The 17242-nt window shown below is 43.2% G+C and overlaps 1 protein-coding gene across 2 annotated transcripts in view; it reads left to right on the top strand.

The window, feature by feature from the left end:
* Napb (NSF attachment protein beta) overlaps positions 1-16489 on the top strand; it is a 37338-nt gene extending 20849 nt beyond the window's left edge. The window contains exons 4-11 of one of the 2 annotated variants that reach the window (XM_052183837.1): positions 860-906; positions 1041-1118; positions 7277-7332; positions 7463-7547; positions 9264-9368; positions 10742-10810; positions 11518-11568; positions 12962-16489. In XM_052183837.1, coding sequence (XP_052039797.1) covers positions 860-906; positions 1041-1118; positions 7277-7332; positions 7463-7547; positions 9264-9368; positions 10742-10810; positions 11518-11568; positions 12962-13072 — 602 coding nt within the window. In that variant the 3' untranslated portion in view covers positions 13073-16489. The remainder of the gene's footprint in view (positions 1-859; positions 907-1040; positions 1119-7276; positions 7333-7462; positions 7548-9263; positions 9369-10741; positions 10811-11517; positions 11569-12961) is intronic. The other variant, XM_052183836.1, reaches the window with a different exon arrangement.
* Positions 16490-17242: the final 753 nt, after the last annotated feature.

The following is a 17242-nucleotide window of genomic DNA, read 5'->3' as shown; positions in this document are numbered from 1 at the left end:
CACTGGAAAGGAACTTGCCGTTGTGGGAACACCCAGCCTGAGTGGTGAAATCAGTAAGCTCTGTCTCTTCTCCTGTAGTCTGTGAGGCATAGCAGTGAGTGGACATTTTACAATATACTTCAGGGAGCAGTTGCTTCTTGTTTTTTCCTTCTTGCCCCTTTTCTGTTCTCCTGTTAAGCTTGCCTCCTTGCTGCCTTCCTCTTTCAGGCACACTTTTCTGTGACAAGAAACTTTCTGGCTCACTGTTCTAGGAAATAATATAACTTATTAGCATTGTTATCCTGAAGTTTTCCCTTTGTTAAGCGGAATACTGAGGCCATTTTGTTAGGTTAGCATACTGAAAGTTACTGTCTTTGACCAGTATACACATTCACATAAGATGAACAAGTATTTCAGAGTGCTTTAGATGTTGGCTGCCTGAAGAGTGGAGACCATTGAAATGGCCTTTTTCTTGTGAAGAAGTGATATTTTCCAAAATTAATATAGACACACATGATATTAACGAAGACTACATTTGCCTGGTATAGTAGCAGGTGTAATTTATCAGTGTTGGTGGCAATTCCCATGGTCGTGTTTCAGTTGTAATACAATCTGCCACCTGGATGGAGCCCACCAAGAGTTACTAAGCCAGGATTACTGTAGCCACAGTGCTTTTAAACACCAGTGGCGCTGCTAGGAACAAAGCTACACTAATGAATCGTATTGTGCATGATTGTGTCTGCTCCTACTAACCAGCCTGCCCACCCTCCACTCCAAACTGTACCTCCTTGCCATCCGTAGCCGCCAGGAATCGGGCTCAGCTGAACCCTCTTTCACTGAATGAATTTTTCATTGTTTTTCTTAAATGCCAACGCTTCAGAGGCTATCAACTGCTTAAATGCAGCCATCGACATTTACACAGACATGGTAAGACATTGCATTGCTTGAATGGCTGTGGGGTGGAATCCTTAAGCTGCTTCAGAGGTGTACTTTTTCTTGATCCTAACCTGGTTGGTGTTTGCGTAGGTAAAGCAGGTGTCTAACTCTGTTTTCTCCCCTAGGGAAGGTTCACAATCGCAGCCAAGCACCACATCACCATTGCGGAGATCTATGAGACGGAGCTTGTGGACATTGAGAAGGTGAGCACTAGCCACACATGGTGCAGATGGTAGCTGCTTGGCCTCTTAGCAAACCCCTCCTTCCCTTTCCCAGATGTCTGCGGTGGGAAGAGTCGTTATAGGTGTCCTGGCGGAGACTGCCTAGGCCTGCCTAGCTGAGTAACGGGGCCCCTTACCTGGAGTGAGGGCCTGAGGTTGACCTAGCCCACCTGTCGTCTGTGCTTTGGTTCCTGTCAGAATGATCAAAAGACTTTGCAGCTGTCGAGTGAAGCACTCTGAGGCTCTGGAGAAGCTGAAGGCAAACTCTGCCGCCTCCATCAGCATTGCTCCCTCAGCATCGCTGCTCTTGCCAGCTTCTCTTCTCGGTCCCAGTCATCTCTGAGCCAGCAGGCCATAGACTGCATGCTCTCCTCAAGTGCCACCCCTACCCCTCTGGTCATCAGACTTGCTTGCCCTTTCTCTAGTCCCATCTAGCTGGTGAAGAGTTTCTGTGAGCACTTTTCTTACTACTCCAGTGTGTGCTTCTTAGTACCTTGTCCCCATTTTTCTGGATCAGGAACAGAACTCCCCAGCTGGTCTCCCACATCTGCTTCCTCATTTCATCTCCTCAGACTCTCACATAGCAGAGCAGCTGCAGTGAACCTTGATACTTGTGTATCAGCCTGCCTCCTCTGCTTATAGTCTTTTTAATATTCATTTTATATGTATGAGTGTTTTGTCTGCATATAATGTGCCCTTGGAGGCCAGAGGAGGATTTCAGATCCCCTAGACTTGCAGTTGTAGATGATTTGGGTCTCCCTGTGGGTGTCGGGAACCAGCCCGGGCTCCTTGGAGAACAGTCAGTGATGCTCTTGACCACTGAGTCATTTCTCCAGCCACTGTGGACAGCCTTTGTCGGCATACGTTTCAGGAAGAGCTGAGACGTGCACTAGCTTGGCATGACCACATTGCTCCTCTCACCCGACTCGTGTGCCCTGGGACCTCAGGTTTCTTGTATTCTCCTGCTCCGTCCCCTTACTCAGGCCCCGTCAACTTCCATGCTGTGTGACTCCTTCCCTGTACCAAATGGACGTCTGCCCTTGGGCCTGAGTACAGCATTGCCTCTGCCAGTCAGCCCTTCCTCACACATCCACAAGCTGACTCCCTGTGTCCTTTATCACCACTTCTAGCTCATGACCCCCTAGTTCAGAGTATAGACCTCAGGAATACTTACCAGATGACCCTCTGCATACACACGCACTCATTGTTTTCACCTTACAGCCACATACCACCTCTCATTCGGTGGCATATACTTGCTCATGGTTCTGGTGTTTGTCTCCTCCTCACCTTTGGTCTTGGTGTCATCTCAGCAGAGTTCTGTCTCTGCCTTTTTGAGAGGTCCCAAAGCCCAGGATATAGTAGGTTCTGAACAAATATGAGTAAGTACGCATACTGTGCCCCCTCTCTGGCATAGTCACAAATCCAGGAAGCATCTGAAACTGATGTCATACCAGCTGCCACATTTGTTGGCTACACAGAAATTGCTTGCATTTACTTAGTGCTGTTCACCCACAACACACACACACACAATGCAGAGAGAGAGAGAGACTGAGACTCCCTACTCTCTTTTCTGAGGAAGCTCTGGTATCACTCTAAAGAAGGCCATCCCACATGAAAGGGAGGGGTGAATAGAGTCTGCAGTTGTCTTTTTGCTGGGTTGAGTGGATCTTGTGGATGATGTGGAGTGTGTACAGACATCATTTAGGAGTTGCTTCTAGGCCCGTGGGTGTCAGAAAGACCACCCTGGCCTGGAAGTCAGAAGAGCACTCAGGTCTGGGACCCAGTCCTTGTGCCAGGGGATGGCTTGCATAACCACTTAACTACACAGGCTCCACAGGATGGGCGTGAATGAAATGGCTTCTAGTGCTGTCATTTTCCTCTTATGGTTTGTCATGGCCGTTGAGTTTCTATTGCCTGGTCTCTAGCTGTCATTCTGCGAATTAACCAGTAGGTGGCACCTTTTTTCACTGATGCATCTTATTCTGTTCAAAGTAATTTAAGATAGACTGGTGTGGTGGTTCACATGATGCCAGCAGTCAGGAGTTTGGGACTGAAGGATTGTAGGCTCAAGGCCAATATGGCTGCATAGCAAGGCACTGTCTCAAAAACAAATGTGTGTATTACACATACACATTCAGACATGGAGAAAAGAGCTAGCTTGTCAGGGTCCCTGACTTTGAGGCTCTTACATCTTAAAAATATCCTTGTATTGTCTTCTCCCTGGTTGGACTCACAAGGCTTTGGTTAGTGAAGTGTGAAATTTATGTATGAGAAATCAATTACCCTGAAGTACTGGTTTGTTCTAGATATTATTCACTGTCAGTGTGACAGATGTCTCTTCGTCCTCTTGATTCATTCACAGATTTTATCTATTAGGCAGTGAGATGTGCCGTTATACATCCAAATGACTTCTTGTAGCTTCCTGAGGTAAAATACTCACCAGTATGTAAGCAAGTCTTACATAGGTGATCCTTGAGTGACCCAGGGGGACAGCTTGTTTCTAGTTTTGGTTCCTGAAAAACCTGGTTTAATAGTATTGCTTACAGCATAGGATGGACACATACCGTAGCTTTGACTTTGGCTTGAGGCTATTTGCTGTAAGGGACTTGAACCTCTTTTAAGGTTCATTAACCATATTCCATCTGCCCTATGGACTCCTAAGGTTGAAATGGTGAGATACAGTGGGCTGCCTTTCAGTACCAGGGCCCACAAGTGCCTGGAAGTTAATATGCCACTGGAGGAAGATCCATTGCTAACTGTGACTGTTCTCCTTTCCTGGGTCTTTCTGTTAAAATTTGGGAAAACATGGAGTTAAGGGATTGGTTTAATTAGCGTTATTTAAAAAAAAAAAAACACTTTCGGTGTAACCTCTGCACTTAAAATTACCATCTCAGAAGAGGAGGTAGGAAGATTTAATCTCTCTCCTCTGCTGAAGATTAACAGCAATCAGTTGAACAAATCGACCATGAATTTGAAAGAGTAAGGAGGATCTGGAGAGAGAAAATGGAAGGGGGGAAATGACGTGATTATAATCTCAAAAATATCTCAAAAAATTAAATAATTAAAATCAAACCTTAGAGCCAGGTGTGGCTTTAATCCCAACATTCAGGAGCCAAATATTGTGAGGCAAATGTTGGATATTTGTGAGTCCAAGGCCAGCACAGTCTACATAGCAAGTTTCAGGCCATTTCCAATGACACTGTCAACAAAACCAAGCAAAGCAAACAACAAAAACAAAACTTAAAATGCATAATCTCCTGATGAATATTGGCAGCTCCATCTCTCTCGGCTCTGCTCTGTACATTGCTCTTGGTGAAGAACTGGGAAGAGGGCACCGCCCTCTCCCTAAGAAGAGGGTCTGTGGTCCAGGCTTTTTACGGGAGCCAGGATGTTTTTCCTGCCCTGATGCATTTATTACAAGGGAAACAGTGCTAAGCAGTTGGGAGAATATGAACATTTCAGAAGAAGGGAGGTGCAGGAGACCACGCATCAATTCCAAGGCCTCGTAGAGGCTAAGCATTTATTCTGCCACTGGCTACCCACAGGCCCAAGGGCTCTTGTTTTCCCAATCATAAATTTGCTGAAAATACTTTTTGTTATTGTTCCGTTGTGTTACTTGGAAATATTGACAGTGGTCTAGTGGGGCCTTTGTTTGTGCCTTTCTTTTGATTCATTCACTTCTGTTTACTAAGCACCTGCTATACAGTAGGCATTATCCTGGGTTCAGGGATGCTATGGTGAACAGCAGTCTTGGGCCTTCCCTTGCATTTCTGTGGGAGGTGGAATCATGTGTGTGACAATTCTGAGAAACATTCCAAAGGATTGTGTTGTCCCTGCCACTTTTGTATGGAATTTTGTATTGTTAAGAGGTGGGTTATAGTATACCTATTGTTTTTTCTTGTCTTGGTACTTTACCTTTAATTACAGATCTAATTGTTTTTATTTTTATTTTTCCTATTATAATACTGAGGAACTCTGTTTGGGGAGCATATTAGGTAGGTGGGCAGTGTGGCTAAAGTACACATTAGATGTGTCTTATTGCAGATTGTTCCAGGTCTGTGTTCTTGGCCTGCTCCACAGTCCAGAGACTTGAGGAATGTTGCCTCTGGCAGCTGTAGTCACTCTTTACAGATGGGCAGAGGCCACGGCTTTCAGAGGGTATTCAGCTACAGCTCCCAAGCCCACGTTGTTCCATTTGTTTTCTTATGTCAGTGCCTCACACCTTCACTCCGATTTTCATGTGCCACTGGTGGTGTATCTGGAGCTTGCTGGGAAAGCTTTATAAATGGTGGCAAGGGACTGCCAACCTACTGCTTGCTTCTCTGTGTCTAGGAGCCAACTATGGTGTTTTGCTCTTTAATCGTCAGAAGCAAAAGCATTGTGGCACATATAAAACATGAAATTGGGCCAGTGAAGTGGCTCAGGGGGGTAAACAGCAGCCTGCTAAACTAGTCCAATTCCCAGAACCCAGACAAAGTGGATGGAGAAAACCAGCTCCACTAAGGTCCTCTGATTTCCACATGCCTCTAGCCTTCCCTCCCAAAATTAACATTAAAAGTGTTTAACTCATACAAAACTGAAGTTAATTGTGGATCTCTAGGATGTAGCATTTATTCCTATGTTGTTACAGGATCAGTGAGTAGCGGCCACCAGATCTCAGTCAGCAATTAGATCCCAGCATATGATTTAAGCCATTGCAGAAAATGGTTGCCTGACCCTACTTGAAAGCGTTCTGTAGACTACCTGTTGCCATTTGGGCTGAAGAGGCCATTGGCTTTTCAGGCCCTTACCTGTGTACATGGTTTGTTTCCCCCGTAACTACCTGAAAAGCAGCTAATTCTTCCCAAAATCTAACCCCATCAGGCTTGCTAAAGAAATATATGTCATCATGTTCTTTGAGCTGATTTGCATTGTTTGGGGCTCTGATAGGGTGTGTTTTGCCTTCTGAAGTTTCCTGTGGTCTGATTTCACTAATCCTGTCACAGCCTGATGTGAACTGCGAGCTTTCTGCTCTCTCCGTTTGACTATTGTTAGGATATCACAAATGTTAAGGAGCACCTTTGCTTGTGATAGAAAGAACACTCAGAGCTCCTGTAAGTTGTAGAACATAACAGCTTCACAGCACTCACTCTGAGCTAGCACTCACTTAGCTTAGAGTACATTTGATCCTGGTGGGTTTGCTGGGGTAAGGAGTTGGTTAGGAATCGGGTTGACAGAATTCTGCCTCTTCAGTCTGTGGCTTCAGTCTACCAAACTTGACCATGTCTTTTATCTTTTGGAAAGTAGAAAAGATCAAGGGAAGAATGCAGAATAAGATGGTGGCTGACCATCTTCCATCAGAGAACTAGTCATGGCCACCCTGGCTGCAGTGGAAGCTGTGCTGTTTGCTGTGAGGGAAACTATTGGTTACTTTTCTGTTGCTTTTAATGAAACAGCATGACTAAAAGCAATTTATGGAGCAAAGAACCTATTTTGGCATTGAGACATGACAGCAAATGACAGGCATTGTGGCAGAAGCAGGAAACCAAGAAGATGCAGCAGCATCTTCAGCTTCAGAGAAGAGAAGGAACTAAAAATGGGGTGATTCTATAAATTCTTGAAGATAATGCTCAGTAGTGTACTTTCCCCAGCAAGCCTATATGTACCCATAATGTTGCTATATAACACCACCAACTCGACCAAGTTGTCAGATATGGGAGCCTAAGAGGGACATTTTTCATTCAAGCCACCACAGATAGAGAGTCTGATGAATATGAACATTCTGTCTCCAGGAGGCTTTAGGGCAACATGTTTTACTCTGTTGGCTGAGGAGACCAAGTTGTAAAAGATTTGTCACTGAATAAGTTTAATTATCAGAAAAAATATCTGTGTACATGTAGATTTAAATTTTTTATTACATTAATTCACTTATTTTGTGATAACACATATTTTCCATGACACACTTGTGGAACTCAGGGGACAACTTGCAGAAATAAATCGCTTCTCTCCTTCCACTATGAGAGTCCCAGGAATCAAACTCAGATTGTCAGGCTTGCTAGAAAATGCCTCTACCCACAGAGCCACCCTACCAGCCCCAACATGTCATTTTTAATGCAAATCTTTGAGTGACTTGTTTATAAATTAACTGTGTGTGCTTTCAGGCTGTTGCACATTATGAACAATCTGCTGACTATTACAAAGGAGAAGAATCTAACAGGCAAGTGCTTTCTTCCTATCAGTGGCAGGCTGTCATGTGATAAAGGACATGCCCTCTTTGTCGTCTAAGCAAGTGTCCTTAGGCCAGGGCTCCTCGGTATTGTCACTTACTCTGCACTGTCTACTTTCAGCTCTGCTAACAAGTGTCTGCTGAAGGTGGCCGCCTACGCTGCACAGCTGGAGCAGTACCAGAAAGCCATCGAGATCTATGAGCAGGTGAGGACACGGTTGTCCCCTTGACAAGTTTGTAACCATCACCACTGCATACCGCTAGAGCTTCCAAAAGAAGCCGGGAAAGCAACCCGCGATCTATTCCCTGATTTGCCATACCTCACGTGTATGGAACACTGCACCATCTGTTTTCTGTGACTGAATTTATTTTAAGATTCTTCATATTGTAGCATGTGTCAATGTTTCATTGCTTTCCATGGCTGAGTAATACTCTGGTTTTCATGTTCATCTGTGGATAGGCATTTAGGGAGCTTCCACTTGCGTCTGATAAGGATATACTGCTGTGAACTGAACTTGGGTCCTCTGGGTGAAAAGCAAGTGCTCTGACTAGTGAGCCAATGAGCCGTCCCTAGCTCCAAGTGCTTCTTCATTGGGGTTTGCTGGTTTGTTGGTTTGTTTTGCTTTACTTTGTGATTCTGGGGATTGAACCCAGAGCCTTAAACACAGCACTCAAGTATTTTTGTATACTTATTGAGGAATTTTTTTCTGAGAAGTCCTTTAAGCAAACTTAGTCTAACATTTCCATTACCTGAAATCATCTGCTGCTTCTGTAGTAAGTTTCAGGTCTTGCTGTGATCAGTAACTTTCACTTTGTGCTCTGCTGTGATTGGCGACTTTCTCTTGCTCTGCTGTGATTGATGACCCTCCCCTTGTGCTCTGCTGTGATTGGTGGCCCTCATCTTGTGCTCTGCTGTGATTGGTGACCCTCATCTTGTCCTCTGCTGTGATTGGTGACCTTCATCTTGTGCTCTGCTGTGATTGGTGACCCTCATCTTGTGCTCTGCTGTGATTGGTGACCCTCATCTTGTCCTCTGCTGTGATTGGTGACCTTCATCTTGTGCTCTGCTGTGATTGGTGACCCTCATCTTGTCCTCTGCTGTGATTGGTGACCTTCATCTTGTGCTCTGCTGTGATTGGTGACCCTCATCTTGTGCTCTGCTGTGATTGGTGACCTTCATCTTGTGCTCTGCTGTGATTGGTGACCCTCATCTTGTGCTCTGCTGTGATTGGTGACCTTCATCTTGTGCTCTGCTGTGATTGGTGACCCTCATCTTGTGCTCTGCTGTGATTGGTGACCCTCACCCTGTGCTCTGCTGTGATTGGTGGTGGTCTCATTGTGCTCTGAGGCTGCATCTGATCTACGTCATCCTTTTCTGCACTGGCCCTCTTTAACACTGACTGGAGATGTAGGTGTGTTGGTGGAGACAGAAGCTCAGACCCCCATTTTTGGAAGTCTCACCCCTGTTAGGCCTCATATGACCTTTACCTCTTTTTTAATTGGCTCCTCCTGGAACTTCTGGATGCTGGGTTCTTTATTTTCATATTGGGACTACAATAAAGAAGAAAGCCCAGTACCCCCACCCCAGGTGGTTTTTCTTGAAGTCATGTCCCTGGCTGGTTGGCTCTCCTGTGCCCTTATGTCCACAGATGTTTGTTTGTTTCTTTATTTGTTTAAGAAACAGCAAACTTCTAGTTGTATTTCATGGGAAGAACCACGGAAAACTTAGACCTCTCCATCATCTTCCAGGTATTTTTAAAAGTTCATGTTCCTCATAATTATTTCCTCTCTAGTAAAACTCTGTACTACCTGGTATGGAGTATATCAGTATAAGTAGTAAAAGGCATTTTTTAAGAAGGAAAACAGATGAGTAAGCAGTGGATTGCTTTGCGTATAATATTGTGTTGCTGTCTTCTGCCTAGGTGGGAGCAAACACTATGGATAACCCCTTGCTGAAGTACAGTGCGAAGGATTACTTCTTCAAGGCAGCACTCTGTCACTTCATAGTGGATGAGCTGAATGCAAAGGTGAGACTTCTCCTTTCTGATGACTTTACCCTTGAGGACAGTCAGACGCAAGTTCAGATGCCCAGCACCCCTGTAGCAGCCAGGTACCCTGGCTCCATGTGTAACTCAGGCACTGAGGAGCACCGCAGAGATCAGGGGTCCCGAAGCTCGCTGGTAGCCAGTCTGGCTCAGTGATGAGCGAAGGGTTCAGCAAGAGGCCCCATCTCAAGGGCAAGGTGGAGGATGATTGAGAGACCCTTGGCATTGACCTCAGGCTGCCACATACACACACCCTAACATGCTTGGGCACACAGCCACATGAATGCACGTTTATTACCGGTCTCCGGTTACACACAAAGTAAAAGTAATAGTTCTTCCGTGGTGTGTGAGTTTGAATCTTTCAGCAGCTACAATGCTGCCCTCTTCAGGTGACCTTCAATGGTTGATTTAGGTAGATTAGGGAGCAAAGACACTAAAATTAGTACACTGTGTTGTTCCTTTTACATATGTTTGCTTATTTTTTGGGAGGAAGGGTAGATATGGATATATTACAGCACTCGTGCGGAAGTTAGAGAACACCTTTTAGGAGTTAGTCTTCTTTTTCTACCGTATCAGATCCAGGGATCAAACTCAAGTCAGGCATGGTGGGTAGCAAATGCGCTTACCTATTAAAAACCTCATTGGCCCTAATGGATGGATGTATGGATGTTTTAGGGGCGGTTGTTTGTTTGTTTGTTTGTTTGTTTGTTTGTTTGTTTTTTGAGACAGAGTCTTACTATATAGCCCTCCTGTCCCCTGAAACTCATTATGTAGTTCCAGGGTAACTTAAACTCGCAGAGATCTGTCTGCCTCTGCCTCCTAAATTCAGGGATTTAAGGTATAGACTACCACACCCAGCTTCTAATCCTCATTTAAAAAAACAAAAAGCACAAACAGCAAGCGTCCAAAGTGGAGTTAGAGTAAGATGAAGATCGGAGAAAACTACAAAGCAGGAGGACAGCTGGAAAGGAAGATGGGGCCTGACCCACAGCGCTGGCCATCAGAGAGCCACAGAGAGAACTACTCTGGAGTCCGTCCTACCACATAGGCGTTTGGCATTTGGAAGGTGTAAAGGTCTTCTCTACATAGCACACATACATAGATCTAGCAGTGAATTAGATTTTATTTTGTTTCTTCTCTCCAGAAGCCCAACTAAAATCTAGAAATAATTTTAGAAATGTTATTATCTTTCAAAATTGAATATTCAAAATAAATGTTTTCTATGTTCTGATGTAGAATTTAACATATTTCTTACACAGTTAAATGAGATGGAAATAAAATTTTTGAACTGATAGAGCATTAACAGCCTCCCTCGTTCACTGAGTCTCAGTGGCTGGTTGTTTTCCTCCCCTCAGCTCGCTCTTGAGAAATACGAGGAAATGTTTCCAGCATTTACTGACTCCAGAGAATGTAAATTATTGAAAGTAAGTACTGAAACAACTTTGAAGACAGAAGCCTTTACTGTTGGTTGATGACACCTAAGTGGGACTGGTGATGGGTGGACTTTTAGTCAGTGAGTCTTCTGAGGGTGTGTTGCTTACCGGATTCATTGCTGTAACAAAGAATCCAGCATTAGGCAACTTAACAGAGGAAGTTGCTTTGCCTACAGTGTCATTGGCCCGTCCATTCTGGCACCAGGGGTGTGAGGCATCTGGTCACACCAAGTCTACAGTAAGTGAGCAGGAAGAAAGGAATGCTGGGGCCCTCTTGCTCTTTCCTTTAATTCAATCCAGGACCCAAGAAGTGGTGGCTCTTTCTTCTTTAGTTCTCCCTTCTCTTACACCTGTCTAGAAACACCCAGAGTGACTGAATAGTGGTTCTAAACTTAGTCAAGTTGGTTGTGAAGACTAGCCATCACTTGGGTACCTTGTGAAAAAGCCTTGGCCGCTTTTTCCATTGTAGATATTCACATGCTAAGAGAGTTAGGATGTTTAATGCTGTTCTGAAGTGTGCAGCCTTGAAATAGCAATACAAAGCTAGAACCTTTGCTTATGTAATTCTTACTGGATATATCCCATTTTATGAGATACTAGGAATGAGATACTAAGGTGATTTCTGTTTGAAGTATTCTTTCAGAATCAGGATTTTCTAGCCTAAAGTATTTTCTTGATTTTTTTTTTAATGCCACCAGAAACTTCTAGAAGCTCATGAAGAACAGAACAGTGAAGCTTACACTGAAGCAGTAAGTTCAACCTTCAGGATATGTTGCATTTTTAAAGGTTTACATATAAAACTTCCTTTTCCTTTGCATTGTATAAATTCTGAACATTTATTTTGGTATGGCTCAACTTGCTTGTATTTTCCAAAGATCATGTCTTGAATGGTTCACAAATTAGTTCCGTTAAACATTGGAGACATGGCACAGTAGTTTGGAACATTTGTTTCTCTTGTAGAGGACTAGAACTGGGTTCCCAGCACCCCTCAGCTCACACCCATCTATAACTCCAGTTCCAGAGGATCAGTGCCATCTTCTGACATCTAAGAGCACCAGGCATGCACACTCATGACTGCAAATACATTCATACACACAAAATAAATCAGCCTAATTCTTTTTAAATTTAGTTCCATTAACCAATTACCATGCAGAAATTGTAGTTATATTAAGCCCTGATTCTTGATTTCCTCTGAGAAGCAACTTAGCTGTGATACTAGTTCAGAAGTATGTGACAGAGACGTAATATGCAGTTTTGTTGTTTTGAAAACAGGCTAATCCTTAAACATAAAGGGGTGTTTATAGTTAAAACTAGAGTATCAAAACTGGGTGATTGGTGTGTTTTTAGTATAGGTTACTTTCTTCATACTTGTTTCCTTTTTATTTTAAGATTTATTTATTTATTATGTATAGTGTTCTTCCTGAATGTATGCCTGCAGGCCAGAAGAGGGCGCCAGATCTTATCGTAGATGGTTGTGAGCCAACATGTGTTTGCTGAGAATTGAACTCAGGACCTCTGGAAGAACAACCAGTGCTCTTAACACTGAGCCATCTCTCCAGCCCTCTTTTTTGTTTTGTTTTGATTTGTTTTTGTTTGTTTGTTTGTCTTTCTTCATCTTGTGTTCAGAGTCAAGCAGATTTATGAGTTGCCTAGAATAAGTTCAACTGCAGTCCTACAGTGACAGTGAAAAGGACAAAGACAGTGCTTTTATCTCCAGAACTGCTTTCACAAATGCCAATGTCTTTCTTTGCATGCGCTGAAATCCAGCAAGGGTCTTCTCCTTCGCATTCCCTAATGATTTGATTTGTCTTTTCCGTGGTCAGTAAATAATACTTACAACTCCATGGTTCTTTTTGTCATGCCCACTTGTCCTATGTCACATAGAATTCATTTTTTCACTCATAATAGCTTTTTAGGATTTCTGCCATACGTGTGTTCACATATAGCGAAAAGTTAAATGCATAGGCCTATGAGATAAAGGAAAAGAAAAACTGATTTTAGTGAGAGAACTTATAAATTAGAATGAGTAGTTCCAATCAGGGTCAGTGAGTTATTACAGTAACATCTTCAGTTTAGGCTACTATCTTCTTGTATTTTCAGTGGTTTTCGAGTATAATTCCTGTTCTTCATTTCTTAAACCAGGTGAAGGAGTTTGACTCAATATCACGTTTGGATCAGTGGCTGACCACCATGTTGCTTCGTATCAAGAAGTCCATCCAAGGGGATGGAGAAGGGGATGGAGACCTCAAGTGAAGCGCTGGCGTCGTGTGGCATGCCGCTCATTCCTCTTTGTTTTGTCTTCGGCAGAGCTGCCTTTCTGAGATGCCCATCTAATGACTTAATTCTGTTGTAAATAAGCCAGCCACACAGTTTATGTATTGTTTTAGCTCACCATGTGTGTGTGATGTGAGAATCAGAGGCTTCTATTCAGTTTGTGGTCATGACAACCAAAGTATATCATGCTTATCTAAGTCCTCATAGTTTTCTGAGAAGTACTGCCAAATCTTTTTCCTGTTCTTTTGATATTTTCAGGGCCCATGGTTAATGTTGCCACATGTTTTGTGTTTTCTTTTTTCTTGAACTCTGGTCCCCAACCCAGTTTTATAGATGCTTTGCAAAGACCCTGTGCTTTGGTATCTGGATGCAACCTTTATACAAGTGGCTTAGTTTAGGGTGCTTATTTGGAATCAGTTTGTAATTAAGTAGAAGCTGTTTGGCTTTCTTTTATAGCTGTTTTGAAGGTGTTAATGATGTTTTCTTGTTTTGCTTCATATGCTCATCTCCCGTATGCTCACATGTGCATGACAAACACTAAGAACACTAGGGTCTGTTGACATCACTTATCAGTAGGGAAAGGCACTTGTTGGCAGGTCCTGAGGTACTGTTGGTTGAATGGGTGGATGTCAAGGTAGATTTCCTTGGTTTTGTTTTTACTTACACACGCACACGCACACACACACACACACACACGAGATACTTTCCAGTTTTAGTTGGAGTGGAAATCCCTTCATATTTGCCTTAAACCACCTTTAGCTGCCATCTCCTTTATTTACACACTCATCACACTCACATTGTCTTCTGGGCCACAGTCATGCCAAGCTTGAGCAGAGCTGGACAGAAGAGTCCAGCTGAATCTGTGTGGTGAAGTGTCCATTTGTCAGACACGGTGGTTAAATGTTATCAGCGTGGCGTAAGAGTTTCTGTTATACCTGGTTAGATAAGAACCTCGCCTGTATTTGAGGTTCCATGATTTATTTAACGGACAGAGGGATTTCATTTGTGTGTATGAGCGCTGATGTCCTATTTGACTTACATAAGATGTAAGATGTATGCTGTTAGATTTGGACGCTCCCTGCTCCTTTCTATGCTGATACAGTACTGTAGACATGGCCTTGCTTCCTGAGTCTCCTTTGCTGAGATATTTTTATGCTGGGATGATTTGTGCTTGAAAAGCCTGTGTTACTAGACGTATCTCGTTGTCCTACTGTGCTGCTATCGTGCGACAATGAAACTCCTGATTAACCAGGTAAAAATGGCATTGGGATGGTGTTTTCATTTCTGGATGGCCCTAGACTTGGGTTTGAGGCTCTCACCATGTAGTAGAGTGTAACTTTGCCCTGGCCCAGGGCTGAATGAAGAGAGTTTGAGGACTGATGACAAAACCGGTTCTTTCAAAAGTGAAAGAAAGTAGCAAAAGGGAGCTAAAGAGATGGTTACTTTTCCAGAGGACCAATGTTTGATGTCCAGCACCCATGTTGGGTAGCTTAAAACCATCTGTAACTCCAGTTCTCCCATGAGTTCCGGTCCTCTCTTTTCCCTTCCACAAGCATGTGCATACAGATAAACACACACAGGTAAATGAAATCTATACATATATGCAAGCAAACACTCATTTGTAAAATAATAAATCTCTATTAAAAAGAAAGAAAGGAGACGAAGCTGAAACTGGCCCCATGAGAACAGGTGGTGTCCATCAGACCCCTGTCATGGTGGTAACAGGGTGTAAGCGCAGGAAGCTGAGAGGCTTCTGCATGTCTGAAAAAGAGGGAATGTGCCCTAGAATCTGATAAGAATTCCTTTTTCCTTTAATGCCTTTAGGGTTTTCTGAATGATAGCTGGCTGTACCAAAGGTAGAATTTGCAATAGAGCCTAGTTGATACTTCTTGACTCCATTAGAATCTCTAATATAAAGACAAAAAGTGAGTTATTGGGGCTGGAGAGATGCCTCATGTGCTCTCCCAGCATTCATGTGGGGCTCACAGCTGACTGTAACTCCAGTCCTAAGGATCCACCATCATCTTTTTGCCTCCACAGGCACCAGGCAGGCATATGGTGCACACACATACATGCAGACAAAACATGCGTATACTTAAAAATTTTAAAACTCTAGTGTATAGAAGAGTGTTACTGCTTTATTCACAGGCAGCCCCAGGCAGCCATGGGAATGAGGTTTGGGAATGGCTCTAAGTCAGTTCCAGCAGAAGAGAATATGAACACGGGCCAGGCTCTGTCCTCTGCCTCCTGGTTCAGTCTTCTGATGTAACCATTTATAGTGAGATGACATGGTGTCTTACAGGACCCTGTGGGTTACCTCTCATCATGGTTCCCTAACACACCTCCATGAAGTGTCAGGTTGTTAAAGTAGTATTTGTATTACTTTGCTGTTTCTTTAATTCACTTATTTGCTTTTACTGGCATTAAATGCTGGGGCAGGAATCATGAACACTTGTAATCCTGTAGTATCCTGTAGTATCTAGGAGGTTGAGGGATGAGGATTGTTGTGATTTTGAGGCCAGCCTGGACTACCTAGTGAATTCCAGGGCAGCAGCCTAAGTTACAATGTAAGACTCCATCTCAAAAAAAAAAAAAAAGACTGAAAGGCTGAGATCAGTCCCTGGTGGGTTTCTTTTGTCCCAGCACTTGGGAGGCTAAGGCAGGAGGAACATGATTTCCAGAGTAAACTAAGCTACATAATAGCAAGACCATCTTTAAAAAAAAAAAAAAAAAAACCAAGAACACACTTTTGTCAGAAGATAAGAGAATGAGGAAAATGTCCAGACAGTGGTATGCAAGCTTACTCCCTTCAAATGTTCCCCAGACACGGGGCAGTACATGCTCTCAAGGTACCAAGTCTTTAGGCTTTCATGGTCTCTAGATTATGAACAAAACAATGATTTGTTATAGTTCTCAAACTGGAGTGTATCTGGAGATAGTTTGTACTTAAGGCAGTTGATACACCTTACAGAAAAGCTTTCCTTTTGTGGCAACATTTTTATAGCTTGTGTGAATTCCTTTTTTTTTTTTTTTTGTAATGACATAAAACAGTATTTTTGCACAGTTGTAACCATGTGTGATGGTGTCACTATAACCAAAGTACATGCACCAGCCCTTGTGCATTTATTGTTCCCTCTGGTATTGTGCACTTAAAAACTTAAACCGTCCAAATACAAACCTTTGTAACTGTGGAGAATCTGGCAGCACAGCATGCCCGTGACCTGCCTGCTGCAGTGTGAGCTGTGACCAGTAAGCAGGCCCTGTAAAGTCCTAAGCTGCTCTCAGGCAAGGGAGTACATTATAAAGACAAATCGTGTAACAATAAATCTATCTTAGCTAAAAGAACGTTTGTTTTATGTGAACTTGTACAGTAAATAAAGTGGAAGTTATCAGTAACATGTTGGCTGTTTTTTGCTAACGAAATTGACTCAGGTAAATTGACTAGTCGTTCCCTGGAAGCTTGCTGTACCACTACTGCTAGGGTCGAGGTGCCATACCCACCTGACGGTTCTGCTGGCTGCGGTTTAGAAGTAAGTTACTTAAGTTAAAAGTTGTGACTGGAAGCAAGGCTTGGTGGTGAACAGGACTGGCTCCTCTTCTGGAGGACCCGGGTTGGATTCCTAGCACCATATGGTGGCTCGCAACTGTAACTCCAGTTCCAGGGGATTTGATGTCTCCTTAGGCATCAAGCATGCATGTCTTACACAGACATAGAAGCATGCAGCAAAGGCCCATGCACATAAAATCCACTTCTGATTAGATAATTACTAACAGCAAAAATCTACAGGTTCAAATTCCTGGCCTATTTTTTTTTTTAACTGCTGCCGAAAACCTTGATAAAAAAACAAAGGCTATACTATAGAGCTCTCCAGCGTTTGAAGTATGTTGTGACATAAAATGGTTGGAATGGTACCAGGTCATCTCTTCAGTAACCCTTATGGATAATAAGTAGTAATAGGCAGTCAGAGTACATTTGGGACAAACTCATTAAAGGCAGTCTTGCTTTCTCACAGCATAAAACTGTTTGGATTAGAAATGTGGAAGTGACCACAAAGTGGTATTAACACTAGGGCTTATGTCCCTTAAAGCTCACCTTCCTCTATTGGGAAGAGACAAAAATATATAGCAAAGTGTTCACTGATGCTTGCT

Source organism: Apodemus sylvaticus, chromosome 5 (genome assembly GCF_947179515.1).
Source record: "Apodemus sylvaticus chromosome 5, mApoSyl1.1, whole genome shotgun sequence".
Lineage (NCBI taxonomy): Eukaryota > Metazoa > Chordata > Mammalia > Rodentia > Muridae > Apodemus > Apodemus sylvaticus.
Note: the sequence above shows the minus strand (reverse complement) of the source record. Positions and strands in the feature narration are given on the sequence as shown.